Source organism: Podarcis muralis, chromosome 13, assembly GCF_964188315.1.
Source record: "Podarcis muralis chromosome 13, rPodMur119.hap1.1, whole genome shotgun sequence".
In the NCBI taxonomy this organism is placed as follows: domain Eukaryota; kingdom Metazoa; phylum Chordata; class Lepidosauria; order Squamata; family Lacertidae; genus Podarcis; species Podarcis muralis.
In genome coordinates this window covers 27,625,100-27,649,747 of record NC_135667.1, presented here as the reverse complement: position 1 = coordinate 27,649,747, position 24,648 = coordinate 27,625,100, and the positions used below count along the sequence as shown (strand labels likewise).

The 24,648-nt window shown below is 43.4% G+C and overlaps 1 protein-coding gene across 5 annotated transcripts in view; it reads left to right on the top strand.

Moving 5' to 3' along the window:
- The window catches only part of KANSL1 (KAT8 regulatory NSL complex subunit 1), a 137,716-nt gene that overhangs the window by 88,928 nt on the left and 24,140 nt on the right, over positions 1-24,648 (top strand). For 4 of the 5 annotated variants that reach the window (XM_028703109.2, XM_077917252.1, XM_028703108.2 and 1 more), the window contains exons 3-4: positions 17,509-17,650; positions 21,934-22,038. In XM_028703109.2, the coding sequence (XP_028558942.2) occupies positions 17,509-17,650; positions 21,934-22,038 (247 nt within the window). The remainder of the gene's footprint in view (positions 1-17,508; positions 17,651-21,933; positions 22,039-24,648) is intronic. The other variant, XM_028703111.2, reaches the window with a different exon arrangement.

The following is a 24,648-nucleotide window of genomic DNA, read 5'->3' as shown; positions in this document are numbered from 1 at the left end:
GTTTTGTGCTCTTGACTGTTTTAACTTGTGAAATACAATATTGATGCTGCATTGAAGAAAAAGCTGAACATTTCACACAGATGAGGCCTTCAGAGTCATATTTTATTTTATTACTTTCCTTTTTTGTCAAGGGTGGGGAAGGGAGTTCAGCTGTACAAATTGTTCAATTCAGTTTCTTCATAAGCAGAAACGTTATAATCTGTTAATGAGATCATTTCTAAATAACGATTCCCCCTCCTGCCCTGCTGGAGGTTGTTGTGAAAACTTGTTCAATAGAGTTCTCCTGCCTTTTATCCATGGGGCCAAGAGCTGGGACACTTGGGGGAGGGTGGAAACCTTGCTATGTGAGGGAGCGTGGAACAGCAGAGGGAGGGGAAGCAATTGAACCAGTTTAAAAGAAAAAAGAAAAAGCTTTCATGGAAAAGAGTTAAGACAAAATGGGCAGGCTCAGACATGCTGATCCAATGGACTCTAGTTCCTTCCCCCCTCTGTGCATAAATATCGCAAAGCAGAGATCCTCTAAAATCTAATTTAAAAATATGCTGCATGTATATATATTTGCATAGTACTTTTATGAGATGTAAAACAGTAAATTTTAGTTGTAGCAACTCCTATATTTGAACAGATAATATTGGTCGTGTCTGAACCATCTGTTAGCTGTTTTATTTTTGAAGCTAGAAAGGTATTTCCTAATTTCTGAATGATAGCATCAAACATTTAGATTGCCAGCCTCACATAATCAATAGGATCAGGAAAGAGGAAGGCGTCTCTTAGTTTAGTTTAGCCTACCCTTCCCCAACCTGATGCCCTCCAGATGTTTTGAACTCAAAGGGAAGCAAAGTTCTCCATTCCCCTACTACTATATTGCTATTCACAGTGATAAACTCTTTGTGTTCCTAGAAACATGTGTTGTGTACCCCCCCCCACACACTGTTTTCAGCCTGGGAGTGTGTTGGGGCATGCTTATGCGTGCTGTTGCATCGGGGCGGTTGGGGGGGGGAGTATTCAATGGCCTGTATTCAGATTTTTAGAAATTGAAGTTGGTACTTAGTCTTAATTCAGATTAATAACCTACACATTCTTCATCATAATGAGACTGATAGTCCAGATGATAACTGAACAACGTATTAGAATTGTAAAGTATTTTTTTTCTCCACTCCCCCATCTCCCAGTAGTTTAAAAGAAAAAAGATCCAAGCTTCTCCCCCTGGGGAAAACCTTTGCAGTAAATAGTATGCTAGCCCTTTTAGTTGAGTGATAACTGCCCAGCCTGGGGCTATACTGTAAATATACTGTTGGTAGGTCAGTGCTGTTTCCAGTTTTATTGATTGGAAAACCAAGTCTGAGAAACATTAAATCTGCCTATTGAGTTTATCTGATCAGGTGAGTTAGAAATGAAGGAAAATTGGGTGTGTGTTGGTAGTGGGTAGAGGTAAACACTAATCATTGTGCGTGTGAGAGAGAGGTGCGTATACTTGATATAGACATGCATGGAATAATGTACAGTGGTATCTTGGTTCTCGATCCGTTCCAGAAGCCCGTTCAGCTTCCGAAATGTTTGAAAACCAAGGTGCAACTTCCCATTAGTTGCAAGAGCTTCTTGCTCTCAGTGGAAGCTGTGTCGTACATTCAGGTTCTGAAAAACGTTAAAAAATGGAAGCATTTACTTCCGGGTTTTCGGCGTTTGGGAACCAAAATGTACGACAATGGAACTGTTCGAGAACCATGGTTCCACTGTATTAAGTTTTACCAATATTCTACCTAGAAACAAAAACAACATAAAACACCCTGTCCAAAGAATTTTGAATTAAAAGCAGTGTATCAGTGATGGTGTGGTGATCAGATACAATGCTTTGAATTAAATTAATTGCACTTAATTTCCGCTGAAATCACTGAGTCATAATTCGAGTCCTGATTAACTTGTCTCATTAATTTCATTGGGATCTTACTGCAATTGACTTAGGGTTGTATAGAACACTGGTCATACCTGTACTTTGAAATCAGTGGACACAACTCATTTAAGCTCATTGATCTCAATAAGCCTACTGTGATTATGACTTCGTTGGATACAACATGTAGTCTTGATCTAACACAATGTATGGATTGATTTGAGGTACAGAGACATTGCCAACCAAGTGCATTTACTCATTTTGACTTGTTATATCTGATCATGTTGCCCATTTTTCGAGCAGGGGTGGCTAACCTGTGACCCTCCAGATGTTGTTGGATTCTCAACTCCCATCGTGAAACCCAAAGTTGGAGGTTAGCTACTCTGGATTTTAGAGTTTGGGTTTGGAGCAATTAAGCACAGTCATAGTATATATAAAATGAACTGTTTGGGGTTGAGAGGTGTATCAATTTATGTGTTGCCATTAAATCATGATGTGTTACTGATCTGCAATTTTTTTTCTGGTACAGTCAAACCTTGGCTCCTGAACGCCTCCGTTTTGGAACGTTTCGGCTCCAGAGTGCCAAAAACCCAGAAATAACTGCTCCAGTTTTCAAACGATTTTCGGAAGTCGAATGGCTTCCGGGGAGTTTTTTTTTCTTTTTTCGCCATTGACTTTGCCAACCGCCTTTTGATCCTTGGTTGTCGAACATTTCAGAAGTCTAATAGTCTTCTGGAACAGATTACGTTCGACAACCGAGGTTTAACTATACGATGGCATATTTGCGCATCTGACTATATAAGGGTTGCCATATTTCAAAAGGTGAAAATCTGGACACAAAAGTTGTTGAGCTGCTTGGGGGTGGGGGTGGGCAAAGTTGTTGAGCTATTTCTAAGAAAATTCACCAAAATCTACACTACCGACATAGGTTGCCATATGTCAGGATTTCCCTGGACATTTCAGTGATCTCTGCAGGACACTGCTTACGAGGGCCAAATCCCAGCTATGTCTGGGAGATTCCAGACATATGGCAATCCTTGAATGTATGATTTTGTTAGCTATGTTTTGAGGATAGGCCTTCCCTCTTGTGGCAGGTCAGAGTGTCATGGTGCTCACATGGGTAGTTCATTCTGATCACCAGTCCCGTGCCATGGTTGTTGACTGTGAAGGAACATAAGGTAGCAACTTATGCCTGATGGTATTAATATTTATAATTCTCACCATTGTACAATGGTGTGAAGAAACAACCTCTTGGCTATGGATCCAGCTTGGTTTCTCTTCAGATTATAGAGTGGTGGTGTGTGGAAATTAGTATCTACCACCCCCATTTCTTTTTAAAGGAAAAAAATCACTCCAGCCAAAAACAGCAACTCATTGCCACTCACAGAATGTGAATGGTAAGTCTAGGGTTATTCAGCTATATTAGGGCATAGGCCTTGATCTTCTTGGGATTCTTCAATTCAAGCTAGGAGGCCTTTTCAGATGGTTCTGCAACATTGCAGCATAACAATGCAAGAGCAAATGTCTTAAGAACTTGCTTTCTCTGGCTGCCCTCCCTTGAGATGGATGCAATCTCCAATAATGTTTTGTTATTTATTTAATTTAAAATATTGGAGTCTGTGTGGTACAGAGGTTAAATACATGGTGTCAGCAGAAAGTGTAAGGGAAGTCTCTCATTGCTCCCACTTAACATTATCTGGCTGTTTGCTCATGCAAAGGGGAATACTGAATATATATTTTTATTTACACAAGACTGCTTCTTGGTAATGTGTACTGAGGCATATTTCTAAAAAACAGACTTGGTATGCCTCATTGTACCTTTCCATGCGGTCCACCGCGAGAAGAAAAGAACACGTTTTCTAGGTTCTGAGATGGGGGGCAGATCTAGGAAGGTCTTTCAGCAGACTGGGTGAGAGATACAACTGTTTCCCTCATTTCCCTTCCTCCTCCTTCCAAATGAGCTTTATTCACAGGACTCAGCCATACAGCTGCAAATAAAACATTTTAAGTGTGTTTTAAGTGCAATATACAATGTGACACTAGATGCCAATGGTGAGCCTTATGGAAAATCCAATGTATTTTAAAAAATGCTTTAATAAAGCATTTTCAGAACATTTTTTATGTGTGTAGATTTCACCACAGTCTCTACATGGGTGTCCGATGTTGGACAGTTGCAGAATGGGCAGTGAGATAATGGGTCTATCTTTTCGACCAAAATCCTGGCCTGACTGTCTAAATCAGGTTGAAGAATCTAGTGTGTGGGTGTGGTGACACATTTTGGGTTTCCCTCTTGACAACCTTTTCCTGTAGTTGGGAGAACCCTAGGACAAACTTACCTGCACCCCAACTCATTTTATGTAGCTCCCAGCATCCCCTGATACCGTTCCACTCATCTATCAGAGTTCCTACCTTCCTGTTCATCGCCTCGTTTTTCCTGGTCTTCTAAAGTGTGTTTCCCCACTTTCTATACAGTTTGAAAATAATTGGAAGGGATAATGTTTTATTTGATAAAAATACTCAGACATGGTGCATTTACCTCTTCCCTGGTTGTATGGCTTGGGGAAAAGCTGCAAACGGACAAATTTGATAGGCTTATATATGTAGTTGTGAGTATATAGTAAGTGCACTAAAGCAACAAAGCAATTACTTTAATTTGTTTTCCAGAAGGGTTACTGTATTGGCCTGTCATACTTGACACACAAAATAAAACCCCTCTGTGTAGATATTTGAGAGAAATGATCCCAGTGGGTTTACTTTTCAGTTGACCTGCATAGGACTGGGAATTATAATCTGAGATAGCCAAGATGAAAATTGAGGCAGGGTGGTCTTTTAATTCCACATTAGTTGATTCCAAACCAACTCCATCCGTCATCCAGCTTTGACATTCCCGTTGGTTGGAATGCTGCTGCTAACAGATAAAAAGGTTGCTTACTAAATGCTGTTGAACCATGGCCATTTGCTACCTGTCCTTAGACTGTAATAATGTCACAGGATCCTAGAAAGTGTTGTCCCTTGTGCCATTTTAAAGGTAAAGGGACCCCTGCCCATTTGGTCCAGTCGTGGCCGACTCTGGGGTTGTGGCGCGCATCTCGCTTTATTGGCCGAGGGAGCCGGCGTACAGCTTCCGGGTCATGTGGCCAGCATGACTAAGCCGCTTCTGGCGAACCAGAGCAGCGCATGGAAACACCGTTTACCTTCCCGCCGGAGCAGTACCTATTCATCTACTTTCACTTTTATGTGCTTTCGAACTGCTAGGTTGGCAGGAGCAGGAACCAAGCAGCGGGAACTCACCCCGTTGCGGGGATTCATACCGCTGACCTACTGATCGGCAAGCCTTAGGCTCTGTGGTTTAGACCACAGCGCTACTCGCGTCCCTTGTGCTGTTTTACTTGGTCCTAATAATGGCATTCTCCTACACTTGACTTTTGGATTTGCTCTTTTAAGGGGATTTTCTCCCTGCCACCATCGTTTACATTTCTGGCTAGGGAAAGGAAGATGAAGTGGAAATTTCCCCTCCCTCCACTCTAGGCTCAAAACAGAGGAAGAAGAATGGGGAATTTCATAGATAATATCTTTGTCACGTTTGCTGGAATGCCTTTGTTAACTCTGCAGAAGCAGCTGGAGGAACATGTTTCGATAATGTAGTTCCTGGTATATAATGCAGCTTTCATCACTATAGGCTAGATAGAAAATGACAGGAAGGGCCTGTGTAACCCAAGTGGATTCCCCCCGCCCCCGGCCTTTACCTATGGCTTGGCTGTATCTAATTATTCGCAAAGTGTTCTTGTATTCCTGTTTCAGCATATAGAGAGTATCTGTACTTTTCATGGTGAAGATTTTTTTTTAAAAAAAACACCACCACCACCACCAAACCACCACCCAACATTGCAGCTGTATCTGCATTCGTACCTGCCCACACACACATACATAGTCCAGTACTTAGTAAGAAGAACTAAGGGCTTTGTTGAATGAAATATCTGGGCAGGTTTGTATGTTCCTTGGCCATTTAGGGCCATAAAGGTTAAGAGCAGAACATTGAATCAGGTCTGGAAGCAAATTGGCAATTAGTGCAGCTGGAACAACGTTTAAGATGATATATTTGGGATACCTCCCCCCCCCCCTTTGACAGCAGTTGAACCAATTTAAGCTTTTGAACAGTCTTCAAAGGCAACACCATGTACAGCACATTTCAGTAATCTTATTTGGATGTAACCAGAGCATGAATGATCACGGCCAGGCCCAATTTCCTAAGGAAGGAACTCAGCTGGAACACTCCCTGAAGCTGCCAAAAAGGGCTCATCTGGGCAACCAGGAGCAGTGCTGGATCCAGATGTTCTCGCAAGCTGTGTACCTGTTTGTTAAGGGACACTTTAAACCCCATTCAAACCTGGCTCAAACACCCACTGCAGGGTTAGAGAAGCCCCCAGTACTTCCTCCCTGCCTGGATTAAGTTTTAGCTTTTTCTACTCTCACCCAGTCCCATCACTGGTCTCAAGCCCTAGTTCAGAAAGTGTGCTCAGAACCATGTTGTTCATTTTTGTGTCCCAAGTTGGAACTGTGAGTATACCATCAACTGGTCATAGTGGGATGTTGAGGACTCTGCTGTCTTCCCAGGTGGCCGGAATGAAATTATGCAAGACAACACTGTCCAGTTGCAGTGTGTAGGGTGTGTGTGTGTGTGTGAAATGGCAGTTCACCATTATAACATTGCTAATGTGAGTTCTAGCCAGTGATGTGGACTTTCTGGGAATTTTTGAATGGGAAAATGAACGATGAAAGGGCTGTCGTTATGCAAACCAGGGTAGTTTGCATACAGTAATTTGCATCATGAAACCTAAAAGTTTACGATGCCCTAGAGAGTATTCTAATATAGCATGCTTAGTTTACTTGTATTAAAAAACAACACTTGAGCAGTTGCCAAATACTGTGCTTGCAATTGGTATCCATTTGTTGTTATTGATGAATTCAAGAAATGGGAAACTTACCCGAATGTTCCAGTGCCCCCCCCATCTCCTCTTAAATGAAGAGCTGAGCAGTGTCAGTCTGGAAGAAGGGGGCATCTGGAAGATATGTGAGGCAGTTGATTCATCTGCTGTAGAGTCCAGAGACCACCAGAGTACTCACAGAGCATCCTGTTCCTATCTGCTGGAAAGTGTCTGCAAAACAGTTGTGTCCAGCATACGCCAAAGTCAAACCATTGTTGGTTTTACCATCACTTAAGATTCCTATATTAAATTAATAATAGGAATTTTAAAATACATAGTAAAAGTAGTGGGTATTATGTTTTATTGTGTTTGCTGAGCATGGGGAAGCGATCCCAAAACTCACTGTAAACAAAAAAACAGAAGTAACATCAAAGTTGAGGCACTTGATTTGGTTTCAACCCCTTCTCGCTGGCTTCGGTATGGCGGTTCAACTTCCATTGACTAGTACCAGATCTTGCATGAAACTGGTGGCTGGTCATTCCATAGGGGAATGGAAGGAGCCGTAATCTGCTGACCACCCATGCACCATTCATGAGGGCAGAAGAGTGTGACTTAAACAAAAATCCACTGGAATTTAGGATGATAAATATTGTACCCTGTAGGCTCCCCATAATGCATTTGGTTGACCAATGTGGGAAACAGAATGCTGTATCTTTGGTTTGGATACATTGGGCATTCCATTAATGTCTCCTCTTGATTTAGATTCCCCCCATTCAGGATTAGAACATGGTTTTGCCCTATGTATGTATATTTGTGTATACTTTCCTTTGTGTGCACGTTGACTCGGCTCCAAATTCTCTTCCCATTTTAGCGTCCAAAAGAGCTGCTATTTATTACTAGTGCTGGTGATCAGAGTCTAGACACCTCTGCATAATAATATTTATTATGGCCTATTGTTTTGGCTATTAGGTGGGTCCTGAGAGCTTGCCTATCTGGCTTTCTTTTTCCTTTGTTTCTCCTTTTGCTATTCCACTAGCAGCATTGTCCTACTCCCGTTCAATATTTGGGAAGGCATGTGTGTATTTGTGCCAGCCTTTCTTATTTCATTCGCACTCAGGCAGGGTATTCTTGGCTGTTGATGCTTTTGCCTTCTTTTTCCTGGCTTGCCGGCTCCCAGTCATGTTTGTTACTTTTGCAATAAAATAAAATGGGTTTGTGTGTGTCTGTGTGTCTTTAATGCTTTGATTCCTAGCACAGATTCACAAGATTCTAACAGTTTTTCGTGGGTGGAGGAGAAAAGAGGAACTCTGTATTCCCTGCTGCCCTGTCCCTCGAAGAAATGAAGCAGGGCAGGTTGGCCCCATTTAGCTTGCTTGGCTGCTGCAGTATTTATAACCCTCCCAGGCTGAGCTCATACATTCCAGTCTCCTCCTCCTCAGCCTGGTTATTCCTTTTCTCTGCTTTCCCCTTCTCTGTAAATAAATAAAAGGGCTGAGACCTTCCCAGCATACATCTGTTTATTTCTCTCCCCGCCCCGCCCACCCCCCAGCCCGCTTCCCTCCCTCCCTCTCTGTGATGCGACATTGGAGAGAAGCATAAATCGTCACCCCCCCCCCCCACCTTCCTGGTGTGCGCATGAGCACGCAGCTCCCTTTTCGCAACAACCGCCATCTGTTTAGATTTCCAGGAGGTTGTCCTTGTCAGTCAAGCAGCCTGTGATGCTGGCTTGGCATGCACGCAAATGTGGCAGTGGGGTGTGTGTGTGTGTGTGTGTGTGTGTGTGTGTATCACTGGGTGCTGGTGCTGAGAATGTCCCTGGCATTTGCCTGTGCCTTCCCGGCCTTCTGTGGTCCTGTAGCAGTCTGCATTCTTAGCTCTTTTTAAGCAGTGCTGGCCGCGTTGGCTCCCTTTGCTGTGTCTAATTCAAGGGAGGAAGGTTGGCCATGAGAAAAGATGCCACAGATTGGCTTTGTTTATGTAAAATCTGATCTGTGGGCTGCTAGCAAGCCCTATTGTTTGGAGCTGGAGGTGGGGGAAATAACATTCTCCTTTGGAATGTGGTCTGCACTGGGAAGTGTAATGAAGGATTCCAGCCTTCTGGGCTCTTGATAGGTTTGCAGGCTAAGGGCACATCTTTTGCCGCTTGATGTGTTGGTTCTGCTTGCTGCGTCTCTCCAAGGGGAAAGTTGCAGCATACCCACATACTGAAATTCAAAACTTCAGAGGCCCTGGCAGTGAGTGTCTGCCATGCGGGTGCTAATCAGGTTGCCATCTCTGGCATCGCTCTTGTTATGCTGAATTTTTTTTTGGGGGGGTGGGGTGGGGATTGTTTTCAGATGAACACTTGCAGAAGTGTTAGTCCCTTTATATCTGTAATTAAAGTTACTATAGTTTATAACTTTTTTCTCTTATACACACACATCCTTTAGTGTGCAACTAGCTTTTTATTTCCGTTGCCTGGTTGAAGCCACTTGCGCAAATAGAAGACTGACGCTCCCAAGTTAGCCTGACCAAAGATTAAATTTTCTATACTTTCTCAAATGCAGGCCCCGGTGGGGGCCAGTTGATGGGATGACTGAGACCCAAGGGAGTGGGGGGCAGATATAATAGAGAAGAGATGATAGTGGGCAACTGCCCCTGAAAAGTAATTGAACCACCCATTATTTGAGAAGAGAAATGCTTGCCCCTGCCGCTTGGAACAGGTGACAAGAAGGACCATCCCAGATTGGATTTGATTGCTGACTCTCCTGTTTTACCTGTACAGGGGCCACAGGTAATGGTTTGAGAATCACTGGCCTGTTTTCATAGAATTATAGAATTGTAGAGTTGGAAGGGACCCTGAGGATCATCTCATCCAGCCCCCCGCAATGCTGGAAAATGCAGCTGCCCCATACAGGGATTCAACCTGCAACTGTGGCATTATCAGCACCATGCACTAACCAACTGAGCTATCCAGGAAGAAGTGTGAGGCCAGCTTCTTGACCCTGAGGAAGTGTTGAGTGTTGCTAAATGGGGATGAGCCTTCCAAATAACTTGGGGCTGAGAAGTGGAATACTGTCTGCTTCCCTTCAGTTTCTGCCGTGTAAACAGCTCAGTGGATTGTGTACCCTTTGGAGGATTTGGTTTGGATAGTAGATCTTTAACAAGTGGTTGACATTGCAGTCGCGGTAGTGTTTCTGTGGCCGCCTCTTAGCATGCACTATTGAATAGTAAGACGTGGCGGGTTAGTCATTGCAAGCAGGGATGACATGTCTTCGCATGTAGATCACGGAGCCCCATTTAAAGTGACACAGATCCTGCCAGGCCATCTGGCTGTGTCCTGAGCATGATGTCATCTTTCTTAATCTGAACCCTACATAGATACAGCTAAAGCAAATGGAGCCCTCTGTTTAGAAACAGGGAAGGCTTGATAACACATCTTCTGAATGTTTTTGGTGCTTTGCCATGCATGTGTTTACAGTGCTACACATGCTTGCAGGTGAATAGATACGCATACACACATTTGATTCCCTGCATTCTGCTCCGTGGAAATATTCAGGAGCAGGCACCGAACTTTTAAAGCAGAAATCATTTCTCCAGATGAAAACAAAGTCAATCTTTTATAAGCCCACCTACACATTTGTTTGCTTATGGATATGTGTGTAAGATATGTACACACGTAAAATAAACACATGCATTTGTGAGTGTTATTTTCCATGATTATATTTGACAATAAGTAAACAAAAGGAAATGAAACATGATAGTGCAATAAACATTAAATTGGGGAGGTATATGTGTGCTTTTCTTTTCACTACACATAGAGAACATCTAAATGGGAACCAGATAACATGAAACTTGCTGGATTCTTTTACAAGACGATTTTGAATCTCTCCAGTGCATTTTCTATGCTCTCAACCTAATCCAAAGCATATTTTCTTGTCCCATTGAGTTTAGTGGAACAAGCTGCCAGGTTAGTGTGTATAGGATTACAGATTCTGTCTCTACAGATGGTGAGTGTTGCATTATAATATCTCCTTCTTTCCTATCCTGAGACTCGACCCAAAGAAACCAACATGATAATAAGATATATTAATGCTAGAAAGTAGGATATTGGTGGTCCATTTTCCAAAATACTGGTCATCTTTGGATAGAATCACAATAAAAAATATTTTAGCTTCTGTAGATAATCTAGGCTAGAAGAACAGAGACTGGTCTCTTTCCTCCTTCTCCACAGTTTGTTTAGTTTACTTGTAAGTATCCTGTGTTTCTGTGCCGGCTACAAAGGAAGGCCGCTGGCATTTTAGAACTGGGCTTTGTCTTCTTTCAGACAAGTTGTGCACTTTGCTCAATCCCTTTCAGGTTGGTGAGAAGGAAAACCAAGAAGGGTGAGTAAAGATGCTTAGTTCTTCAGCTTGATCTGTTTACCCTGAAAGAAGTCCTCAAAGTTACCAATGCTAAAAATAAGGTGGTAGCTACAGGCACCTTCTAGTGTATCCTGTTGAAAGGAAGCAGTCTGAGTGATGGGCTTGACTGATGGGTGACTTAAACTGTCATGAGATGATGAACAGGGCAGAAGTCGGGAGGATGTTTAGGGAGCCTGACTTAACACTGTCTTAGATTTTATTGAAAAATAATGGGTGAGTGGGAAAGCACTGTTGAATATGCCATTCAGAAATGTTGGCAAAGGCCAGAGGGGTGTGTGTGTGTGTGTGTGATGCTTGTGATTCAGACATAATAAACAGTGAAAGGTATTTATCTTCTTAGCATTTTAACAACCAAATCCAGAAGACATTATTTCTGAAATGCCAAGGAAGATAGGGAAAGTTTGCAAGATATTCTCTTGTAACCGGTGCATGATTTACTTCTGTGGCATAGCATAGAATTTGATGCTTATTTCCCACCTAATATCTTTTTAGAACTTCAGGTCTAAGATTGCCTGCTCTCACTGTCTCCAGCTGGTAGAAATACGGTTGTACAGTTTGTTCTGGCTTACAATTTTTAATGTTGAACTGTAGAATGTTTTGGAAAAAAGGTGCTTTTTCCGGAGGAAGAGATGCTGTTTGTGAGGACAGACACCTGTTTTTCTGCACTTCCATTTCCCTACATTTCATTCATTTCTAAGCTTGATGCTCTTTCAGTACCTGCTGCAAGCAAACAACAAATCCCAGTAAATCCTCAATAAAATCTCAGCGAAGGGGAAAACTGGGACATGTGGTTTCTTCCAGTACTTTGTACAAAACTACACTTTCCACAATTTTCACGTGAGATTTTATCTTCCATGTTTTAAGGCTGTGTGCTTTTTTATTTCTGATATTTATAGATTGTTGTATAACTGGGTTCTCGGGGCATCTTCATTAGAGTAAAAAGTTCAGCACAACATGTAATGCATGCAGTAAAAAAAAAAGGGAACATAAAAATATACAACAGTGATAAAATAAATGAAAGCTATTGCTGATAAAGACGCCTGAGAAAATAAAAAGGCAATTTGCTTGGCATCAGAATTGCATCAGCTGGGCATGTCGAGTGCAGCTTAATGGGACACAGTTGTGGGCAGCTTGAGGAAGTGCCATCTACCTTGGGCCTGCCTATCAAAAGCAAGTCCTATAGTGAGAGACTAGGGTGGTGTTCACAGTTTCCAGGAACGTTTTATAGGTGAGCTGAGAGTTTGTTTGAACCCTGGGTGAGAACCTGGAGGCTGAGAGGGAAGGTGTGTCAGAAGGAAAATGAATTGATACAGATAGATAGGTAGATAGGTAGATAGATTAGTAACTTCATATTAATGTAACTTTTTTATGTGTAACTGTTTTTGTAATATTTTGTTTTAAATTGGCTCTTTTCTTTTTTGTACACTGCTTAGAGCTATTTTAATATACCAAGCGGTATAGAAATTAAATAATCAAGTGTGGTTTCTGGTGACCCTCTTTACAGAAGGATTTCACAAATGTGGTGCCACCACCCAAAAGGCCGTTTGTGGTTCCCCAAAATACCTCACCTAAAAAGGGGGCTCCAAATATGATCTTACGGTTTGGATTGCTGCATACCTAAGGAGGATTTCAGATACTCTTGTTGTTGTTGTTGTTATTGTTGTTGTTGTTGTTAGAGTTAGATTTAGAGCCACTTGCCATTAAATTGCAATTGCCATGCTGCGGTACCCTTCTTTCAAGAGCTATGAAATATCAGGGCTTCAGAGTTTAAAAGAAGGAATGAGGATTAAAAACTTGCAAATAAATACTTTTCAAGTAATGGAGTGAGGAGAGAGAAACATTGAAAAATCAGCCTTTGATGCTGGCAGACAGGTCAGCAGTATCCCTTCTGTTTCTCTATGTTACCATCTAGTACTAATTAAGAATGCAGGTGAGGGACAACATTTTGGAACATTCTGTGGTCTGTTGTTGTTTTTAAAAGTCCTTGCAAAGTTGTTGTTTTTTAACCTGTACATGGGCAGGGGTTGGTGTTCTGGCCTAAGCCAACCATCTGTTCTGCTCTAGTTTTCTACAGGCAGAGGGGATTAAAAAAAACAACAACCCAAAAACCAACAACCTAGGTTCAGCCTTGGATACTAACTGGGCTGTAGAAAATTGCTCAGGTGCTGTGGGGAAATCCAACTGGGATTAAATATTATGAGTCCTCATTCAGGGTTTTTCTTTTTTCATGCAATTCCAGTTTGGAAGAATGATTCCCAGATATTGCAACAGCTGCCAGAGTCTTAGAACTCCACGGCTGCTATGATTTGCATCTTTCTTGTCTTGAGTCTCAGTTGTGGTTTGCTTCTGTTTCACTCCGGCCACATCTGCTTTAAGTGGCTGCTCATTGTTAGCAAACTGAAACTTTAAAGTTTTGTGTTTGTAGCCATTGTAGAAATGGAATCCGATGCTGTTTCTAATAAAGATGGTCTTTTTCTTTTCTTTTTTTAGTGTGGCAGAACATATAGCAGTGGAGAGGCACTGGTAGAATGTGTGCTGTGTATGTCAAAGGCCCTGGATTTGATCCCTGACACCTGCAGTTTTAAAGGGCCGTGAATAGCAGATCTTTGACCTGAACATGCTAAGGTCAAGACTTGATGCTGACAGTACCAGCCTAGGAAAGCCAGTTGTTTGGCTTAGTAAAAAAGCAACTCCATATTCTTAGAAAGAGAGAAGGGTTGAACTTAGAATAGCCACCACACACCTAGAGGGGAGGAAAGGACAGTGTAGAGGAAATGGTGGTGGTGGTGGAGGAACTTATTTGGCAGAAATAGCAATACTTTGTTTGACTTAAAGTGTGTTGGTTAAAATCGAAGCTGATAAGAGCTGCTTCTTCACAATTTGTCATTAAAAAACACCAGATTTTAGTTAGGGTTATGAAAAGCTACTTTATCTCTTCTGCCTGTCCCCATCCTCCAAGCATCCTGCTTCTTGATGGGCAATATCTGCACATCACTTGTCCACACCTGCCCTTCTTGGATGCTTTTATATGTCTGATTGCTATCTGCGAACATAAAGGACACAAAGTGCAGTACAAAATAGTGATAAAACGATGAAATCACAACAAGATTTAAAGTGGGATGGCATGGAACTGTACAACACTAAATTTGCATTTCACATTTCTCCAGTTTGTATAATAATAATAAATGACTCTGCTAGCCTGCCTGACCTTTCTCTGAAGAGTTCTGCAAATGTGGCAAACACTGATGTGAGGTGGGAAAACATCCACAGAAAAAAATCTAGTACTTCATTTTTCCATGGAAAAACATCCGTTTCGTAAGTTCACCAGTAGCAATGAATGGATGCCAATTTCAAGCAGGGCAGTATAAAAGTGTTTAGCTTTGTTTATGAAATACAAATGAAACTAAACATTATGAATTAGGTCCTTCTCTAGAGCAGGGTTTTACCCCCACCCCCACACTGCTGCTGCTATGTATACACCACAACGTAACTGTAAATTCCCTTGAGACTATTTTTCATAGTAGTCGATAAGAAATTCTAACCTAGTCAATACTCCATATTAGAATGCTTCTTTCAAGCCTAATTTTGAGAGGTGGGGTGCTCCCTGTTGGCACCAGAGAAAGCCTCTGGGTGTGGTGCCATGTTGGTGACCCCTGCTCTTGGCCACCAGAAAGTTTTCCAGTGCAAATGGAAACTTTCTCAATGCAGATGGAATGCACCCATTTAAAATGTTTCGGAAAAGCCACATCACCAACTACCAAGACTGGCCTCTACTCCAAGATGCAGCTAAACTCTGCCACAATGATGATGGTATCCCAGAGCAGGGCCTCTCTGATAAACCTAAGGAACTGTGTAAATCTGGTGTGGTGTGAGAGAGCCTGTTGGATTGTCCCCCGCATTTCTCTCAGGACAGATCTCACAAAGACAATAAGAGAAACGAAAAGAGGAGGGATAAAAAGAAAACACCTTGGAGAAATGCAGAAGACAATCTTAACAGGCTCACTCACACTACACAGGTCTTTCTTTCAGGTAGATGACAGCCATACTTGATGAGGTGCTTAAAACACACACACACACACACACACACACACACACACACACACACACACCTCCCTTCTAAAATAGTTGTTTATAAATGTAGGCATGTGAATGTCTCTCCTGCTCGTAATGTTATATTGTAGAGTCAAGGGCCAGAAGTGTATAAGCGAGTGTTTCTGTTGTATAATATTTACTTCTGTATGTTTTCATGTTAGGATGGCATTTATCCCCTTCAGGAAACCTTTGGTTAGGCAGCCCTCAAGCAAAAATCAAGCAACCTTTGACTGATTTGATTGGGCATGGATAGCATGCCTCTCATTTTAAGCGGGGAAGATCCACCTTTGCTGAGTCATTGAAGGAAAGGGTGTTGGGAGTTGTTCTTATAGTGTACACATTCACAACTTTCTTCTACATAGTGAATGTCTCTTTCCAGTTTGTGGCTTAGGTGTGTTCGTGCAGGGGTAGGCAACCTAAGGCCCAGGGGCCGGATGTGGCCCATTCGCCTTCTCAATCCGGCCTGCGGACAGTCCAGGAATCAGCGTGTTTTTAAATGAGTAGAATGTGTCCTATTATTTTAAATGCAACTCTGGGTTATTTGTGGGGCATAGGAATTCCTTCATTTTTTTTTTCTTTTCAAAATATAGTCTGACTCGCCACATGATCTGAGGGACGGTGGACCGGCCCATGGCTGAAAAAGGTTGCTGACCCCTGCGTTAGTGTAGTGTCACTGCTGCTTGGTTTCGGACAAATACGTTGACCCCATTTTGTACTTTGCCACTTCACCCACCCTGTTCTTCTGTATTAGGTGTAGGACAATAAGCTGTCCTTCTGCTTTGAAATAGGGACCTAGCTTCACATGACTAATCAATTAGTGCTGCGCCAAATGTTCTCCCAACGTTTTTGGCGTAAAATGGGGACTTTTTCACACCCACCCACAAAATGTTCCCTGAAAACTCCCTAAGTGCTTATTTGTGTCTGTTTGCTGCCCTTTTCAGCAAAAGTGTGATTTTAAAAAATTACATTTCTTCTTGCTAGCTCTGTGATTCTAGCCAATCGCAGATTGCATAGCCAGTGTTAAGACGCTATGTAGCCAATCAGGTTTGCCATTGTGATTATGTCACTGGAGACAGAAATCATTGCCCTGTGCTGAATGGGGGTCAGGGAGGAATACTATGGACACTTTCCCCCCCTTCCTGTTCTGGAGCACCCTAGTTTGCCAAAGGTGTATGTGCACTTTTTTTTCAGGGGGCAGAAATGCTTGCAAAGAGTGCCCCTTCCCCAGTTTCAACTCTGTCCTGTTGTCATTGTGATGCCCTTCACACATGCTGTTTTTAACGAACACAGTTCCTAAGAGTAAAAGTCTCCCCTGTATTTGTTGCTATTAAGGCATTTCTCTCTCTCCCCTCTGTACTTCCATTCTAGAAATTTCCATTCCATTTATGGAAGAGAGCTACAGGGGTGATTTAAAGTGTAAAACAGCCTTCCCCTACTTAATACCCTCCAGATCAGGCTCAAACTCGGCCCTCCAGATGTTTTGAGACTACAGTTCCCATCATCCCTGACCACTGGCCCTGCTAGCTAGGGATCATGGGAGTTGTAGGCCAAAAACATCTGGAGGGCCAGTTTTGAGGAAGCCTGTGCCAGATCATGTTGAACTCCAAATCAGCCCTAGTTAGTATGGCTTACGATCAGGCATGGTGGGAGTTGTAGTACAAAACAACTAGAGGGGGCATCATGTTGAGGAAACCTGAAGTTTGAGAAGGCTGAAAATGGCTCAAGGGCAAATGTTTCTGTTGGGGTTTGGGGGCGAAACTATAACAGCAGATTGACATTACATAGGAATATGTATAGGGAGCAGGGTAGGCTCCTAATGTTTTAAAAGAGCTCATCCATGGAATAAACAGGCTAGAGAGGCTGTGAAGTCTATAAATTTGTAAAAGCAATTTGGACATGTGTCTGATGTAGATGCTTTAGAGCCGTAGGGTATTTTGCTGTGGAGCGGGAATCTGGGCGATCTGACCAATTGGAATCAGAGATGGAATGCAGCCATCTTTTATGGCAGCCAACCTGGGGCCCTCCAGATGTGTGTGGGGGACCATAATGATTTGTGATGGTTGAGTCCTGTCCCCGTCCCCCTTTTCTAAAGCCAAGGTACAAATAAGACAAAGTGGCAAGAATGGGTGACTCACAAACTGGGGCAACGTGTGTCCGTCCACTCCTTGACACAGAATGCTTCTTTCCCTCTTTTTTCCAGGAGGCGAAGGTCAGAATGGCGGTGGGCAGCAGACAGAGCAGCCATTGTCAGCCGCTGGAACTGGCTTCAAGCGCACGTCTCGGATCTAGAGTACCGAATCCGGCAGCAAACGGATATTTACAAGCAGATCCGAGCCAATAAGGTAAGGGAAGTAAAAGGATACGTCTTCACCTGCGGGTATTTAGACCCTGCTCCTGAAAAAATATCTCCTCAAGTGTTTCCCTTTTGCATTACACGTTTAAAAGGCAAAGTAATACCTTTGATATTGGGTCATGATTGTATGACTTAATCTGGCGTGGTGTATGAATGCTGATTAAAGGCAGCAGCAGAAGCTGGCGGATGTAAGTCAAAGTTGCTTACGTACCTTTAAAAAAAAAAAGCCACTAGTGCTTTATATTCCTCTTGGGTAACCACATTTTTAGCACGTTCCACATTTATAAAGCACATAATATTGAAGGCTGTACTGGTTTACATTAGGAAACTGTAGACTAGTTCACGGTATCCCAAGTATATCAATGCAAAACAGCTCAAGTCATTCGGGGCCAGCTGATGTGGCCTGAAATCTTTTAATTATTTCACATCAAATCCAAAAGCATGGTTTTAGTCCTCGGAGTGGGAAAGCGATCTATCATTTCATCCACCGCAGATGTGCAACAGTTTGAAAACACGAGTTGGGGATACAGAAATAGATGGTGCTGGGGTTTGAAGAGTTGATTCACACATAGCCCTATCAGTATTTGTATCAGAAGACTGGATTTCTCAAGCATTCCTAGCTTGGACTGATGCATCCCTGTATCCCGGATCTCTCTTTGCAACTGCCCATCCTATAATATTGTACCGGTTTAGCCAATATTTCCGGTTCCTCATGGCCTCTGTGTGATGCAAAAAAATAAAGTAAGATTGGCACATAGGGACCCAACCACATCCATAACGGCAAAGCATCCTTTTCCATCTGTGCCTTGGAAAATATCCTCCCTGGTCCTGTTCATCTGAGAGGCTTGGGATTTGAGCTACAGCTGTGCTTGTGATAGCTGCATTCTGCACAACAGAGAGGACTATGCAAGAGCAAACATGGACCAAAGACTGGCAACAGTCCAATTCCAGCTTTTATGGCTTCATCAGATTGGCAAAAGAACTGGGAACCGTGCAGAGAGCAAAGGCAGGAAGCATTACTTTGGTGAAATACTCTGTGGGTGGTGGTGCATGGGAGTCTTGTGTAAATGGTCCCAGGGCAGACATAAACCCGAGCCCTGAACAGGAGGAGCAGTGTTGGAAATGCACTCTGCTAGATGAGAATTCTAGGCTGCTTCTGCATTTGCTAAATAATGCTTGTTCCAAAATGGTCACCTGTGCCAAAGTAGCAAGGCTGTGGACATTCCATATCTTTATATTTTGTATTTTTGTATTTTATTTTGTCACTACAAAAAATGGTCTCAGAGCTATTCAGTTTTTAAAAAATTTTTAAGTATACAGTACCAAATTTAAAACACACAAGATTAAAAAAACATTATTAGCTATAAATACCTCCTGGGATTTGCTTGCCATTTTGTGTGCTGTGGTTGCTCGTGTGGGTCAAGCATATTTGTACCCATGGGGGTGAAAACCCCTTCACCCAAATGCCTTACCACAAGAAGAAACACCTGCAGAGTTTGTTCTTATTGGCAATGGTGCCTGAGCAGGTACAAGTGAATTGCACATAGTTATTTGAGCCTGGGGTGCGAGTGCCGTCCCAGCTGCAGTTCCACTGTAGTAAAATAGGCAGGGCCTAGTTTAGGGGTCAGGGTCATGGGGCACCTGCCGCCACGACACACACCTATGTAAGGTGCCACTGGCAACTCATGGATCTTCATGTCCCGGTGGCTCCTGCTGCTGCTCTTTGCTGTTACTGCATGTTCATGTTATGCCCAGCATCAGCTCAGTTGATTGGAGCATGGTGCTGATAACATCAAGGTCGCAGGTTCGATCCCCATATGGGATAGCAGCATATTCCTGCATTGCAGGAGTTGGACAAGCTGATCCTCAGGGGCTCTTCCAGCTTTGCAATTCTATGATTCACATGCTTTCTCCAGGTGTGCCAGGAATGAAGAGAAGGAGCAACATGCTCCAGTTGACTTGAGCTTTCACTCTACAGTCATACCTCGTGTTGCGTTTGCTTCATGATACGTTTTTTCAGGTTGCCTCCCGCGGCGACCCGGAAGTACCAGAAAGGGTTAGTTCCAGGTTTCGCCGCATGTGCAGGCGCGCAAAATGACGTCATGCGCAGACATGGGTTGCCTTATGCTCATGTTGCGAACGGGACTCCGGAACAGATCCCATTCGCAACCAAAGGTACCACTGTACGTGGATGTGTAGATTGAGTCCAGTTGGGTGGAAGCCAAGCAAATGGGTAGTGGGGTGACAGTGACAAGGTTTACGTGGCTGTCTCAGAGATAAAAAGGTAAAGGGAACCCTGACCGTTAGGTCCAGTCGTGACTGACTCTGGGGTTGCGGCGCTCATCTAGCTTTATTGGCTGAGGGAGTCGGTGTACAGCTTCCGGGTCATGTGGCCAGCATGACTAAGCTGCTTCTAGCGAACCAGAGCAGCGCACGGAAACGCCGTTTACCTTCCCGCCGGAGCGGTACCTATTTATCTACTTGCACTTTGACGTGCTTTTGAACTGCTAGGTTGGCAGGAGCAGGGACCCAACAACGGGAGCTCACCCCTTCGCGCGGATTCAAACCGCCGACCTTCTGATTGTCAAGTCCTTAACCCATGTCCCAGAGATGTCTCAAAGATGAGGGCCCATTAATTAAGCTTGAAAAACCTGACCAGCCCTGAAAGTGGCAAACCCTAATGAGGCTTGCGTTTTAGGGTTGCAGGATTAGTGGAATATGAGCTGTAGATAACGTTGCACGCAGCAAGTGCTCCAGAAATGATAATGCCCGTTGTTTTTGTTGGAAGAGAATAGATCTGTGTAACTGAAGAGCTTGCCTATTTTATTTGTAAACACATGGCCCAAATAAAAGGCATTGCCTAGTTTTCTGTGTGTGTGTGTGTGTGTGTGTGTGTGTGTGTGTGTGTGTGTTGTTCTCGGATGCTGGCTGAGATTCTTAACCTGAAATGAAAGGTCCCTTTAAAACAAGTATGTCCTAGCAAGCACAACTTGCATTCTGCAAGGGCTCATATATCCCTACCTGCCTATTGTATACCTCCCCTAATTTAAAGCTGACTCAAGTTTATGAAGAAGAGACTCCCAAATCAGCCCAACATGTGGCTTGAGTTGTTCTCTGCGAGAATGCCACCTGCTATTGTAAGGTAAACTTACAAGTCATGAGCCTTTAGCAGGAGCTGTGAAAGTGTCCCACATTCAAATTTTATAATAATTGGAGTCCCTGGGCACCCAGTTTCTACTTCCTGCTTGTTGTTTTATGCCCTGTGTGAGTGAGTTGGTGAGGACCCAGATATAGTCATAGTATGATATATTATGAAAGGGTTTATGCATTCTACAGTGAAGACACGGTAGTTTAAGAAAGAAAGAAAGAAAAAACCAACGGCGGGGCTGTGGCCTCCAGAAAAATAATGATGTCAACTGAGCATATTTCTATTGGTTATGCATCTGGTTCTAAATTGCTAGCATTTAAATAAGTTTACAATTTTTTTGGAGGCTGTTGAAAGAGGAACATTCTTTGATACTTGTCAGTAGTTTGGGAATCTGGAATGTAGAATAATAATATAACTCTTCTTTTGCCCTCTCTATGGACTCGCATGCCTATAGGTTCTGTCCTGGCACAGAGCCTCATTTGGGGAAATACACACACAAAGGGGGTGTGGCTCCTGCCGCCTTGCTTAGTTCTCCCTTGGCTGCCACTGCAGAAGCTTCAAGGGAACCATACGCCTTGGACGCTATCTTAGCTCTATGTAGGCTTAAGTCCTAAGTCTTATGGAAGATCCAGATTTAAAAGATGTGTAGATGTCAATTCCACTTTGCTCCTGTCCCTGAAGTTCTCCATCCCAAAAAGGAAAGTCAAGGTTTCTTATTGGAGAGACAAATCTGCTGACTTTGGATAAACAACGGAAAGCAAAGGCTGTGTTACATAAGCTGCCTTTTCATCAGCTGTTGTAGGCATCACAAAGAGCATCTGTCGGAACAATAAAGGAGAATGAAAAGGAGAATCTTGTTCTGGGAGCATTAAGCTAACTTAAACAAAACAAAAACCCCACCTTGATGCTTTCCTTCCCTCGCTCTCATCCCTTAAGCTCTCCATCATTTAGGCACAAATTGGTGCAAGAACTGTTGACTGGTAGGAGAAAGTGGAGGAACTGATGTCTCTTGAGAAGCTTTGCAGATAAACTGAAAGGGGAAAGAAGAAATTTCTTGGGAGTTGTGTGAAGGAGAAGCTGCCTGAGAAAGATGCCACTGAATTGCTCTTCCCTGTCTCTTTCAGGGCCTGATACTCCTTGGTGAGGCACCTCCCTCTGACCCTTTATTAGGTGACTCATCCCACACTCTTAGTGCTGACGTCAAGCCGGAGCCCGGGATTGACAGACTGGTAAGTGCTGAAGGTGCTATAAGAGCTGGCCAGGCTCTTGCTCCTTCCAGTCCCCTGTTCCTCTGCTAGCATTATATTGCTCTGTCTACTTCAGTCATTCTCTTTGCTTTTAACAGATCCTTTGTTTGTACACTGTGCAGGGGGAAAAACTATCCTGCACGCAGAGAAACAGAAGTAGGCAGGCTTTGGCTGTAGGGTGTGTGTCTGTCTGTCTGTCTGTCTATCTCCTTCTCTGTTGTTTTTGACCCAGCATTCAGGAAAATACCAATATGCATACTTTGCGTATCTATATAGAGAACTGCAGGAGCAGCCAAAATTTTGCAGGTACAGTGGTACCTCGGTTTACATACGCTTCAGGTTACATACGCTCCACTAACCCAGAAATATTACCTCAGGTTAAGAACTTTGCTTCAGGATGAGAACAGAAATTGTGCAGCAGTGGGAGGCTCCATTAGCTAAAGTGGTGCTTCAGGTTAAGAACAGTTTCAGGTTAAGAGGAGACCTCCAGAATGAATTAAGTCCTTAACCCGCGGTACCACTGTACAAGTTTGCTGAGCCCAGAGCAGCACAGACTTCCAACATGGGGAGAAGCATGAAGCCACTGGGTTCCATGCATGTTCCCAGGTGACTTTGCCCTGTCTGCTGCTCCTTGTTCAGTGCCTTCTCCCTATCCACAGATCTCTGCACGGAAGCTATTTCCATATGCAGAATACGTTCACTGCTTGCAAAATGTGGGAAAGACCAGTACATATTTATGGGGATTTTGAAGGCATAGGCAAAAGAAATTCCAGGGAAGGTTTTGAAGGGAAGTTCAAAAGCTAACAAACCCAAAGCACATCAGAAAATCCAGAAATCTCCAGGATTCACTAATAGACTCTCAGTTTCAGATATGATTTTCCCCTTCCTCTTAAAACCAGGGTTGTGGAAGCTGTGGCCTTCCATATGTTGCTAAACTACAACTTCCACAATCCCTGTCATTGGGCCATGCTGGCTGGGACCTGTGGGGCTGGAGTCCAACCACAGGCTGGCCCACCCCTTCTTCAGACTCTGTAGGTAGTGCAGATGGTAGACCTGCCCTGAGAATTTCATTGATGTTTTGTGGAAGTTCCGTCTCCGTTTTTCTTTCGTTGCCCACTGTTAGATTGTTGACTGAAACCAGCTTTTCCAAGGAGTAGGAACATTTCCTTAAGCAAGGATCAAGAACCTTTTTCAGTCCAGGGGTCACATTCCCTTCCGAGCAACCTGGGGGGGGGGTGTGATGCTAGAGGCAGAGCAGCAAATATTACCTTCATACAGTAGTAGGCCAGTTTCTGCTCAGATAACCAAGCACCCCTCTCTATTCTCCATCTAGTTCAGGGTTTCCCAAACTTGGGTCTCTGGCTGTTTTTGGACTACAACTCCCATTATCCCTAGCTAGCCAGGACCAGTGGTTAGGGATGATGGGAATTGTAGTCCAAAAACAGCTGCAGTCCCAGGTTTGGAAAACACTGATCTAGTTAATCAAGAGGCATTAAGGACACATTCCAGTCAGGCGGAACGACTCATTGAAAGCAGCAAAGTAGAGCCAGCTGAGAAGCAGAAGGCCTGAGGGCCTGTAGGGCTGCACTTGACTGCTGGGCCAGAGGTTCTCCACCCCATCCCCTAAAGCTTCCTCTTTTCTGGAATTTTATGGCTCCGAACAAGTGAATAATAACCCATTTCCAAGTGGGCGTGAATGGCTGTGTTTCTGTGACTCATACTTTCCACTTGTGGCTGCGCAGTGTCAACAAGAAGTTGGACACACACATTTCCCAGGATTTGTGCATGATTGTGAGCTCAGCGTTACATTTTACTGCATCACAGGGCCAGAGGCAGTTTTCAACTATTTGTTTGTTTTAATGTTTTAGAATTTCTGTTTCTCCTTCCTGCAAAAACGAGGTCATTAAAAACCATATTTACGTTCACAGCAGAGCCAGTGGTATATAACAGTAGATAGAACCATCTACAGTGTTAGTGTAACTAGGCAGTTTAAATGGCAGTGCAATTGACAAGAAAGAAGCAGCGAACTCTTGGAGCCAGAAGCACATTTATAGGACCAATGTGGTGCCAGGAATGGGCAGGGAAATTGTATCCCACCTTTTCAGCTGTTGGCTCAAGAGTTCTTCAGCATGCTCCAAACTTGCTCTTAGCCAGGCCTAGTCTGACCCAGATTCAGAGATGCAAGAGGTGTTTCAGTTCAGTCTTCAGACGGAAATGTCAAGATTCCTAGGTGCTTTCATTTAAGCACGTGAATGACCCAGGAACCCAAGACCTTCCCAGCCATTCTGCATAGGAGTTCATAGCACTTGCAAGCAAGCAAATGCTGTGACAATTACGCTCTCTGAACTTATTGTAAGGGGGAGGAGGGGAGCACTCTGATGTGTGTGGCATGGCCCATAGTCCAGTGGGGAGAGCATGTGCTTGGCATGCATACAGGCCCCAGGTTCATTCCCTAATCGGAGCAGATAAAAATATTTTTTTTATATACCCACATTTTGGCTCCAGTACAAGGCGGCTTTTTATTTCCTAGACTGGGAAAAGGTGGCAGGTGCTATGATAGGACCTCTCAGCTACATTTGCCCAGGCAGTTTG